The sequence below is a fragment of the Eptatretus burgeri genome, chromosome 12, assembly GCF_056783735.1.
Source record: "Eptatretus burgeri isolate ZD-2024b chromosome 12, Ebu_testis_v1, whole genome shotgun sequence".
NCBI lineage: Eukaryota > Metazoa > Chordata > Myxini > Myxiniformes > Myxinidae > Eptatretus > Eptatretus burgeri.
In genome coordinates this window covers 895,001-907,500 of record NC_140972.1, presented here as the reverse complement: position 1 = coordinate 907,500, position 12,500 = coordinate 895,001, and the positions used below count along the sequence as shown (strand labels likewise).

The 12,500-nt window shown below is 43.8% G+C and overlaps 1 protein-coding gene across 1 annotated transcript in view; it reads right to left on the bottom strand.

Annotated features, from left to right (window-relative positions):
• EIF3J (eukaryotic translation initiation factor 3 subunit J) overlaps positions 1 to 12,500 on the bottom strand; it is a 72,766-nt gene that overhangs the window by 14,283 nt on the left and 45,983 nt on the right. The window contains exon 6 of the mRNA XM_085849224.1: positions 2,734 to 2,895. Coding sequence (XP_085705350.1) covers positions 2,734 to 2,895 — 162 coding nt within the window. The remainder of the gene's footprint in view (positions 1 to 2,733; positions 2,896 to 12,500) is intronic.

Sequence of the window (12,500 nt, the reverse complement as noted above, 5' to 3'; positions counted from 1 at the left end):
ATGCTTTATCTGATCAGGATGAAAATTTTTGAGGGTAATCTCGGGCTAAATTGCATGAGGGAAAAAAATTTGATGACGTCATCTGTCATGTAGTTCAGCAGCCATTTTTCTTTTGAAATAAAAGCTTTCAAAAATCTTTTCCAAAACAGATGAACAGATCAAGGTGAAAAACTTTACAGGTATGATCACCTATCCATGAGGAACAAAAAGTTCTCAACATATGATCTTTTCTACCCCGTCATAGATCACGTTTTTTTTCGACATCATAGGTCACATGGTTTGGCAGCTATGATTTTTTGAAGTATAAACCTTTAAAATCTTCTCCAAATTGGCTTGATCGATAGATGTGAAACATCACAATCATGATCGAGCAATCATGGGGAATATGCGTTTTAAATTTCAACCTGATCGGATGGATGCATGGGCTGGCAGCCAGAATTATTTTATGTTTTTAATCTGGGTTCTGTCACAGGTTCAGAGATTTAAATCAAACTTGGTACACGTATGTATAACGATGTAATAATGTGGGCGGAGACATATCTGACAACATCGAAGAGTGCCCTTCTAGTTTACAACTAAAATGGCCGACAGTCAGCCATCCTGGATCTAATCTCGAAAAACAATGACGTGCTTATTTATGTAAGCCATCATTCATTATCTTTGTGCCAAGTTTGAATGAAATCGGTCCATACATGTCCAAGATATGGTTGCAGACACACGCATGCACGCAAGAATCGAGACCAAATCCATAAGTCCCTGTTTCAGACCAAGTCCAACGGAGGCTAATAATGTTAAACAAACTCCTGCCAATGAGTGGGGAAGAAACACAACCCCTTCATTAAATGGGGGATACCTGTACACAATGTTCAAATGCAATCCACCCCAGAATGCTCAGCGCCCATGCGCAGAAACCTCCAGCATCAACGGTCAGCAGGGCAGGGAACGTATATCGTTTGTGCCAGATAAGGATCTTTACCTAAAATGGATCATAAAGCTTCTAAAAAGCCAAAAATACTTGGAAAAGTACCTGAGAGAAAAGGGTGTGTGCCTCTGCACAACAAAAGAATCGGAGAGCTTTCTGATTAACTCGCCCAATAAGTTAATATCTTGCAGCTCATACTGCAAAAGCTATTGATGATTTGGGCTTGTGCAAAGCCTGTGGAATGGGCGTTCTATCTGACCTCTCCGATCACCCCGATCAGTGAGTGCACTTTGAACCTTGCAGGATTACCTTGTGTTGACACGGCAGGCTTGGTGATTTATTTAACGGATGTCTACAATTGGAAACATGATGCCATCATTACCAACATTCAGGTGGACTTCACAGAGGGAGACACCGTGTCTGGTTTGGGTGCTTCTTAACACCGATGGGAAGGTCATGTCTAGAGCTTGTTGATGCACAGGGTAAGTATGGAATAATGACATTTACTATTAAAAATATCCCCGAGCGGGAGTGCCGGTCATCTCTGCCAGAGGTCGAAAGTAACTCTGTGCCAGACTGGAATAGGGGCAGTTCATAAAGTACGTACGCTCGACTTCCGGGTTTCAAAACCACCCACCCCCCTCTGTATGCAGGCTAGTGACCACCCACCCACCCCTGTACGCAGCCCGTACACAGGCTTTAAACCACCACCCCCCTCATACATCGCTAATCGCTTGCAAAGCCAGCAGTTCCTTATGAACCGATGTTTGTAAGTCATGACGATGCAGTCCCTAGCGGTGTAATTTACCTTTTTCTTTTAATATCACAGCACGTCATTTATGAAAATAAAAGTACAAATTGACATTCAAGACAATGTTAATGTCATAAATGAAAGTAAGTGTGCACATAAACTTGTGTTCCATTGTTTTAGTTAAATCTGACAAAAGCTTCAAATGTAATATTTGTCTGAGAGTTCCGGTTCTTAAGTTAATGCTTTTATTTTTGTATGTACTTTATGAACGGCCCATATGGGGAATCAGAGTGAAGTTTGAAGGGCTATAAAATCGGAACGAGAGCAAATTTCAAAAAATGGCTCGTGTTGTTCTAGATAATAGTCCATAGTATCTGAATCACCAATAACATTTGATCTCTCTTGATAAATGAGGGAGGAGATACGATTTGAAATCGACGATTTTCGCGACTGACAGCCTCGTGACGTTGACCTCGACCTTGGACGACCTTGAAAGTTATATCGTTGTGCATGTCTCATTGACCTCTATCCATTCCACGATTGGTTATTTGTCTCCACTCGGTTTGATTGTGGACGGACGGACGGATGGATGGATGGACAGACTTCGAGACCGTTATTATTAGGTCATCTCCACTGAGATGATAGAGATGACCTAATAATGTTGAGAGGTGGGGAGGAAGGGTAGAAGGGTTGGTGGAGGGAGGAGTTCTATCAGCTAGGAAATTATTATTTTTTTCATTCTGTGGCCACAAGAGCCATTATGATAGATTTTTGCATCTGTTGGTAAAAAGAGAAGCATGTGTGTGTTTGTGTGTGCGTGTGTTATAGCCACTGCTCGCTTGTACTCACAGGAAATGGTACAAGCTTGACACCTCTCATCCATGGATATTTCTCATATTTCCTACATTTCCGCATTAACATTTCAATATTGTTTGTTTGTGGTACCCACCTATCAGCATCTTAAAACATCACTTAGATGAACAAAAATACATTCAACATGTTGAAACATTTGTATTTCAAGAGACTAAAAAACAAGAGAGAAAACAAAAAAGCCACTCACAAGAAATGCAGACATCACGGAAGAGCGATTCGAGCAATGAGACGTAGTGTGGAGACTTTTCAAAGAGAGTGATCTTTTTCCGAAGTGCATTCTCAAACTCGATAAACTCATTCCTGGTTTCAGGGTGCTGCATATCAATACTTACGATGGCCTCTCTTTCACCTTACAAAGGAGGAATAAAAATGAGTCACCAACAACAATACATTACAATTAGCAAAGATCAAGACTTTTTCTTTCTTTCTTTCTTTTACAAACAGAGAGAGTACAATGGTTAGTGTCCTTCATTTGCCCAAAATGGTTACCGTGTGTCCTTCATTCCCCCCAAAATGGGTTAAAGAGTATCCTTCCCCAACAGCCTTACCATTGGAGGAACAAATGCATTCTAGAGAATAGTACAGTTCCATCCATCCATCCATTGGGACCACACTGTGCAGAGCGTTGGTGCTGCCTAAACAGTCTCCTTAGCTATTGGGCACAATCCTGGACGGGTCATCACTTTGACACAGTTTACCAGCAAGTTTACTGGCACTCATTTTGCCGACAGGAAGAGTCAACCCCACCTGGTATCAATTCAACAGCCAAGTGGCATTTGAACTCAGGATCCTCAGATCGCAAACCTCCCACCATAACATTAAACCAACACCATGCATATATATAGTACAGTTGTGCAAGTGAATATGAAATAATCACCCTTGTCTGGTCAAGATAGTGCTGATGTAAAAATAAAAACTTGTTTTAAAGCACAACTTAACAAAGTGCTGGATGTGTGTGTACGAGGTCAACAGATCGATAGTGTGCTTGTGTTGTTTGAAGCAATGCCAAAACCCCCTTCTGTTCAAACTCTCAAAATCCAGGTTGACAGTGCAAACCTTAACTTCTTTTCCCACCTTCCAGAGGCCATTCATTTGCACTCTTCCCTCCAGGGCTTTGAGCAGACAGTGCACCACCACCTCACATCATCCCCCATAGAGCATTATTACACACATTAACCCGAACCGTAACTTGCTGATTTCAGTGTCTTTTCTCTCTCTCCTGGTCGTTTATTCCCTTGCTGGGTGTGCCCAATTGTTGACGGCTCCCCCACTGTCAATCTAACCTTGCTCTTCCATGAGCCTCACCTTTGGAGAACGAGTAAAAAGTTAAACAAGGTTCCTAATGCACATTTCCAATCGTATTTAAAATAATATTCACCATCATAATCATTATTGGACAGAGACGTAAGCCTGTGGTTGCCACCTCAAATTATACACCACCACAACCACTGCTGCCACTTTCAACACAACCCATCTTTTCAGCGCTGCCGCTTCGAGTTCAGTGATATTGCACCCTGACCACTCTCGGATGTTATCAACCAAACGCATCTTTGGTCGACCCACCGAATGACGACATCCCTCCGGAAAACTATCCACAGCATCTACTGCCAGTCCACCATGCCCAGCCATGCTGCCCTGCATTCCATCAGATTGCTACTACTGAGGCACCATCGTGAGCTGATCATCTCCATTAGACTCATTTGTAACATGGTCACGCCACTTGATGTTGAGCAGGTGTCACCAGACGGTTCAGCCAAAGCCGTCTCGTCGCCTGTCGGTTGCCTTCAACGACAAGGTATAACACCACACAATACTCTTGACATGATTGGTGCCCGAGCAAGCTGTGCCTTTGTTTCGAGGCTCACATGGGTGGAACGCAAGTACTTACTGCTGAGGAGTGGATTTGCCCACACCTCTGCATTCCCACCTTTGCTGTGATCTAGAGTGTGCTTGTGTGCTTGATCAAGTGTATCAAGCAGTGTGCTTGATAGACATGTCCATGTACTTGAAAGATGTGACTTGGGTTATTGGTATCAAGTGGGATGTGATAGTGTTGTCCATTGTTGGCTGGACAACCATGTATTGCCAGGATGGATGACGAGCCCATACACATCTGATATGTCACTCAGGCTGGCAAGCATCTCTTCTGCATCGGCTCTGCATAGCAACATCACCAAGTCATCGGCATATCTGATCTCTTTTACGGAGAAACCATACCACTTACATTTGGTGCCCTTAGGTGTGATGTGCGTTCATACCACTCCCACATGAAACATTCAGTGTGAAGGCTGAATAGTATTGGGGACAATGGACAACCTTGTCGTACTCCGACTGGCATCTCAAACTCGTCTGTCATCCAGCATTTCCAATGGAGCTGACCATTTGAGTTGATGTAGAGATCCTCAATCAGTCACATCACATCCTCTTCTCTACCAAAATCCCACAGTTTCGTACACTACTGCATGGTTGACAGTCAGATGTCTTCTTATAGTCAACAAAGACCAGGTGGAGAGGGCGTTTGCCTGTGTAGTAAACTTCAGCCACACCTTTCAGAAGGTAGATCCCATCAGTTGTGCCCTTACCACGTGCAAAGCCACATTGGGTGTCTCTCATTTCAAAACTGGTGGTTCTTTCCAGTCTACATTGACACATTGAGAATGATCTTACTTGCATGGCTGATGAGTGCAAGCAATCTGTAATTGCTGCACAGACCACTGTTGGTCTTTTTCTGCAAAGTAATATACACTGACTTAGTCATCGACAGTGGCCACTTTCCGGTGTTTCAGATATTACAATGCCTTGTGGAATGCTTCAAATACTTCTGGGTTCTGTGCCACAGCTTTAAGAGCTTCCAATGGGACATCAACTCTGGTAGCCTTCTGGTTTTTCAGTGCCTGAATAGCTTTCTTGGTTTCTTCCGGTGTGGGTGGATTTTGTTCAACCTTAGCTGTGTGCTGGGGTGGCCATGACCGGTTGGATTCAAATAGCTCCTCAGCATATTGATGCCGACACTGTATTTGTTCTTCGACTGACTCCAATACCAAGCCGTTTGCATCTTTGACGTTCACCACAGGGGCATGGAATTTCTGAAGAAAAGCATCAGCAGTTTTGAACAGAGTTCTGGAGTCATGATCCTGGTATGCTTGGTTAATGGTGTTAATATTTGCCACCAACAATGCATCAAGATCCTTCTGATGTGTGTTTGACCTCATTCCTCAGACCTGTAAATTCTGGAGTGACTACAGCTTGCCTCTTGTGCTCAATTTGTTGAAGTGTTGTTCGACAAATAGGGCTGTTTCCTCCGAGACATTTGCATACCACAGGTCTCAAGTTACATCGTGTTTGGTATGTGCGATAACTTCAAGAGTCACCTTGTGCAACATATTATGTATCCAGCCAACGAAGGTCTTCAGACGTTGGTTCCGACCTTGGGGCTTCAACATTTGGACGTTTATATTTCAGTCCATGCAGAGCAGCAGGATGATACTTCCACTTCAGGTTGAAAATTACTCGCCGATGGTCAGTGTCAAAGCAAATACTGGAGGAATGACAATCAGGCGATTCCCTACTTCTGTGCTGATTAGAATGTAATCAATGGCATTTCTTGCCCTGCTGATCCAAGTTACCTGATGAGAAGATCATTTGGGAAACCAGGAATGCACAGCGGTGAAGTTGTTACCCATGGTGAACTCAACCAGTCTGTCTCCTCTTGGATTTTTTCACCATAACCATGAGGTCCGAGGATGAGAAGAATGCATTGGTTTCCAAGTTTTGCATTGAAGTCACCAGCCATGACAAGTGTCAATTCTTTTTATTAGAATTGATTGTCTTGCAGCTGCTCGTGGAAGTAAATCACATGCTCATATTGTTGCAGAAATGGGCCCTTAGTGGGTTATTAAATATAGGATTAGCCCAGATCCCCCCTTAAATGCATGTTTAGCCAGGTTGTTTGGTAATCGGACGTTACATTTGTGTTGGGAGGTATAGCAGGCTGTCCAATGTTCATACAGTGGTGGTGTACCGAGAGGTGCAGTTGTTCTTCTTCCTTCCCCCCTTCAAACCAGCCCCCGCCCAGCGCTCTGACAGAGTCAGTCAACGAGACACATCAGTAACCCATTGGCGGAGAGTGGCTGCAAACTCAAAGGATGGACCAATCATGTATCCACGGAGGCGGTCCAGCAGAGTGAGCCCCAAGAAGGCAAGGGAGAAACTGCTAGTGTCAAGTCTGCGATCTGCTGTATGAGGAGTGGTTTGGTCAAGTCTGCGATCTGTTTCGTGAGAAAGGCCCGCCCTGAAAGGCAAGAGGAACTGCATGAGGTCAGTCTGCGATCGGCTTCGTGAGAAAGGCCCGCCCCGAAAGGCAAGAGGAACTGCATGAGGTGCGAGTCGGCGATCGACTTTATGAGGAGTGACTCGACGAGCTGTTCCTCCTCGGCCATGGACCCAGCATGCAGGTGATTCCCAGGTTCATCCTGAGTCCAGTGACGGAGCCTCTGACTGTCCTGACTCCATGCACGGATCGACACATCTTTCCATTCCATCGATTCGCCTGGGGAGCCCAACACCCAGATTTGGCCTAGTCTGGTGAACAGGCCAGGCCTGGATTTGTATACTGGACCTTGTGAGAAACCAGCTGGAACATACCATACATCTTTCTCTCTTGTGCCGTCACCCTTACAGGGGCTGGACGTGCCGAGGCTGGTGCGTGAGCGGTGCGACAAAAGGACGTCATCGCCATCTTTCCACGCGGCGTGCAAGAGCAGTGCCGGCAATGAGGAGGCCGTCGCCGCCATCTTGCCACACGGCGTGCTCGAGCTGGGCGCTCAAATCCGTTGACATCGGCTTGTCACGAGCTGCATTCTTGCCTTCAACACTTTTCCTCTCGTCCATGAGGCATCACCAAGTACTCCGTGTCTTGTCTCTACATTGTCCAGTCCGAAGGTTTAGGGCCCCCTTCGAAACCTGTATCTCCCTAATTAAGAGCGGGCAATAGATTAATTATAACGTTCGTGAATGCTTTGCTTGTGTTCCCCGATGTGTCCCCAATAAATCTGGCTGAGTTATACGAAAGTTGCCGCCTTGAATAAATTTGGGCCGCGCCGAGGAACAATCCGCTTGATTTGTATATAAAACCAAAACGTGCTACGGACTGGCAGACTTCGCTCGGTCTCTGACAAACCCAGTCTGTAGCTGGGGTCTATATCCCCAACTGGTAAGGCCCAGGTGTACTTTGGTATCGTGATTTGAGGCGCGTCACCCAATTCCTGTGCCGAACTAGCCGGTGTTATAACCCGAGACGGCGGTGCTGTTAAGTGACGCCGAATCTTCAACAATATAACATGAACACTATGTTACAAGCTGTGTTGACAATTCTGGAAACACCGATGTTGCCCACTGTGTCGAAAGTTTCTTCTCCCAAATCGGGATATTCTTGATTGGTAGTCTGCCTGTTAGATGGAACATGTCACAACCTGGAAAGAAACTGCTTCTCAAATGCAAGTGAATGCGTCAGTGATCAAGCCTTCGAAAAGGTGGTAGGGGTGTGCACAAAGCCCATTACAATCATTTTTCCCTCCAACAAACCCTCAAAGTTGTTTGAAAGATTTCAGACTTAACACAAACCTCCCCTGCCCCCACACAAAAAACCCATATTGATAGAGATACATTATTACCCTCACCAGATGAGAGGGTATTGCATTTGGTTACTATAGTTTGTTGTGAAATCGAGGAGTCCCTGTATATAGGTTGGTTTGGTCTGTTATTCTGTCTATTTGCACATCACCTAGAGGTCAAATTATTACTCCAATCTTCATGAAACTTCATTACCTGGAAGAGGTAGTGACAAGCAAAATGCCTACTGTTCAATTCAATAGGTCAGGTCATTTTTACAGGTCACCGTTTTAAACTGGTCTTCACGAAACTTCAACACATGGTGAAGTACGTAAGCAAGAAGCCTTTTGATTTTGAGGTCAAAAGATCAACAACTTTGTCAAACTTCTAAAATCCTCAATTTTCATCCAATGGAGGAGAAATTTGAACAGGATTTGCACATCAGGTCACTGAATTCAACCAACAGCCATGTTTGAGGTCAAGATGCCAAAAGATCAACATGGGCCGGCGTTTGTGGAGATGAAGGTGAGGCGATGTTGTGGTTGCTCTGTGGTGGGGATGGCGTGGTTGTTGAGATGCGGTTGTGGTTGTTGAAGTCGTGGTTGTTCCAAAATAAAGATAGCAAAAGAATAATGGCTGACTCAAAGATCACAGCCCGGGTACACGAATAAATCCCTTTAGACATCGGTGGGGAAATCTAATCTGAACACACACTTATCGACATAATAGGCCATGGGCTAAATAGGGCCACCGTGCACCCCCCCCCCACCTCCCAACAAAACTGTTTTTTTGAAGTGTCTGGATATGCTGAATACGAATTCGAATGTTAACATTGAAAATATTGGAATGCACTACCTCTTTTAGCCTCATGAAAAGGGGTACCCTCAAAAATGAATTTTCGTCATTTGTGCCAAAAGCGATTTTCGTACCCAATCAGAATGGCTTCCATACGACCCATTAAACTGTCAGACTACACATATTATGGCTTATATGAAACATAATCTCATGCTGGTTCTATGTATATGTCTAAAATTAATATATCCAAGAGCTTATATAACATGTTGAGTACATCTACTGTATCGTCTTATTAACCGTTCATTACTGTGTTGTCGAAGTTTCAATAAAGCTTATTTTTCAGCCATTTTTTTTTCTTCTGCCAAATCGTTCAGAATAAGAATATGACCTAATTTGTTATCCAGATATATTATATATAGTATACAAATACAATTTAATCCAGATAACATGAACACACATGATGTTATCACACTATAAACAACAGAACAGTATTCACAAAATCAAAAGCAGGGTTGGGTTTTAAAAATAAAATAAATTGCTGAGAACGTTATTCATGTTAATATCGCTGGTATATTCTTTCCCACTCTAAATAATATAGTAATGTATTTTACAATGCATATAAATGTGCTACATTCATACTTATTTCCCAAATTCTGATTACAAAGAATGATTGAAACCAACATTATATTTACATATAGTAGGTAATAACAGTCTCTAACATTGTTCCTTTTACCAAGCGATAACACAGTATATCTTTCATATACATATTTCAAGATATTTCTGTTGATATATTATCATGATCATACAGTTTCATTGTATTCATCAGTTAAGTCACAATATCATGAGATTTTACTGTCATCCATTTCAATAAATGTCACAACAGCTAATGGTTCAGCTATGCTCTTCAATCTTGGTCAGACTCTGAGCTGTCACCAGGTTGTATAGACACAGGGCAGACTTATCCCACTGGACGAGACACGATCGACGATCACGATCTTTTCGCCAGCCACGGCGAATCCCACGGACGAGCGGCATCTCCGCCGACAGACGCGGGAGCCGATGATTTCTACAACGTCCGCTTTCCACGGCCGATTATTTCTACAACGTCTGCTTCCGCTTTCCATGGCTGATGATTTCTACAACGTCCGCTTTTCGCCATGAAATCGGATCAAAATACCAAAAGGGGCGGAGCCAGCGGGGAGTGAAAGGTCGAAGGTGGGGGATCAAACTCACCTACCACGGACCCCATAAAAAGGCGCGCTGGAACGCACAGCGAGTCAGTTCTTCTTGCCTGGAGAGTTTGCCTGGAGTCGGTCTGGGTTCGCCAAGCAGCGAGTTGAGTTGAGTCGGTCTGGGTGCGCCGTGGAGTTCGTCTGAAGTCTGGGAGCGGAGTCGAGCTGCAGTCTCTTTTGGAGTCGTGGTGCAGTCGGGAGAACACCACAAGGTTCGAGTCCAGTGGAGGGCAGTCGGAGCGCAGCGAAGCCTGGAGCGCCGCCAAGCCTGCAGGGCCGTGCAGAATTGCGGGAAGGTGGAGAAAGCCGGAGAGAGGTCGCCAGCCAGCGAGTCACCACGAGGGTGGCAGGTAACCAGCACGGTCTCGTGGAGCTCTTGCGGTCTCCACAGTTCCACGAACATAAAGGCCTACGGGTCCAGTCTGCCCTTTCCTTTCCTGGGGTTTTTCTTTGTATGAAAGTTGTGGCACCGTGTCCTTAAGTAGAATTGTTATGTGTACGTAATAAATAGACAAACGACTGTAGGCTTTGTTACTCGTGTCCTGTCCCTTGCCCCCATTGCATTAATTGCCTTGACTGCATACGTGTGTAAATAAATGTCCTTGTTTAAATGTTCACCTGTTCGTTGCGTCCTTTCCTGTCATTGACTGCCATTGTTATGTACGGAATATTAGCTGGGTTTTAATAGCCGATAAAGTAATCGGATCCGGCGGGGCTTGGCGATATACAACTGCTCGGCAAACGGTGCGAGCTGCGTACAACGGCTCGTATCCGTACGGGTCCCGTCGAGGTGTAAAACCCCGGCATTTATGTCTACGCGCATACTTAGGTAAATCGACAATTCGGCGATCGGACCCTGTTGCGCGTGGACAAAATAGTTGGTTGATTTACGGTGTGATTAAAAACACACCCGTAGCTGGATTTCGACGTTGATCCAAAAGCTGCGACGAGGTTTGCCACGTCCGGTGGGCGCATTGCTGCGATTAGTTAACAGTGGTCGCTCGCATGCCGGAGTGGTGAGAAACCATAACAATATATTATCGAAACATATGGTGTCCCATTGGACACAGTCCGAGAGCAAAGGGTCTCCTCCAACACAGAGGCCTCGGTCCAGTGACTGTCAAACAGACAAAGATTAGATGGTCAACATCAGTTAAACATCAAACGGTGCAACCGATCCAGATTTCGGGTTTATTTGTGCTCATCAGGATCGCCTACCAATAAATATCTAACCAATGATGACCACGTTCATCATTTATACATGAGAAGCACCTCTTGACTGTTATGGTGAGCATCCCCACGGATTATGTCTCACACGGTAAAACCGCATAATCCGCACAGAACATCCGTCCATCTGCCACACAGACGATTGTTCCTGCGAATGCAAATCATTCAACCAAAAGGCATGTGACGTGATCGTCGAGCAAATCGAAACATGTGGAGTGCAATTAGATTTTGGTGAAGATCCAGCAACTACAATTTTTTTCAGCAATTCTTCACCATTGAGAGAAAGGACCAAAAACAATATTTCAAAAGTTTTTTGGGCCCAATATGTTCTGGATCAGGCATTGGATGGTGGAGGTTGTGTGCTCAACTGAGTGTCCTTCTAATTTTATGCTGTATTTATTGTATTTTCATGTTTATTTCAATGTTAACATGATATGTGTATATATACACACACACACGCACGCACACTGTGTATATATATATATATATATATATATATATATATATATATATATATATATATATATATATATATATATATATATATATATATATATATATATATATATATATATATATATATATATATATATATATATATATATATAGTTACGAATCTAGAAACCATTCGCACTCAACATTCAGGTCCCAAAGTTAGTTATGCCGGTAAGTACGTGTGAGATCGGTCCCTTCCTTTTGTCTCGTGAGAGAGTCGAATACGTGCGTTGTGATGTTTTTTTAGATCCTCGTGGAGGATTTCCAAGTCTTACTCACATTGTTGTTCTTGTGGACTTTTGTTTTTCACAGCCTACAGTTTTCATCGAAACTTCTTGAAACTTGGCGTATATATGTAAAAATACCCTGCGCAGACAGTAACGATCTCCGATTTTGAAAATTCATCCTAGAAAAAAAGTTGACGTCAAAATATCTCCGCTAATGGAAATCGCCTATACCATTATCTCCGAAACTCGGCAAGCTTTTTGAATTCTGTTTGCGGGAATCGAACAGGGCATTAGCAGAGATGAATTACCGCACATATGATGCATCACTATGATGTCATATCAATTTTTATGACGTCATTCATATTTTT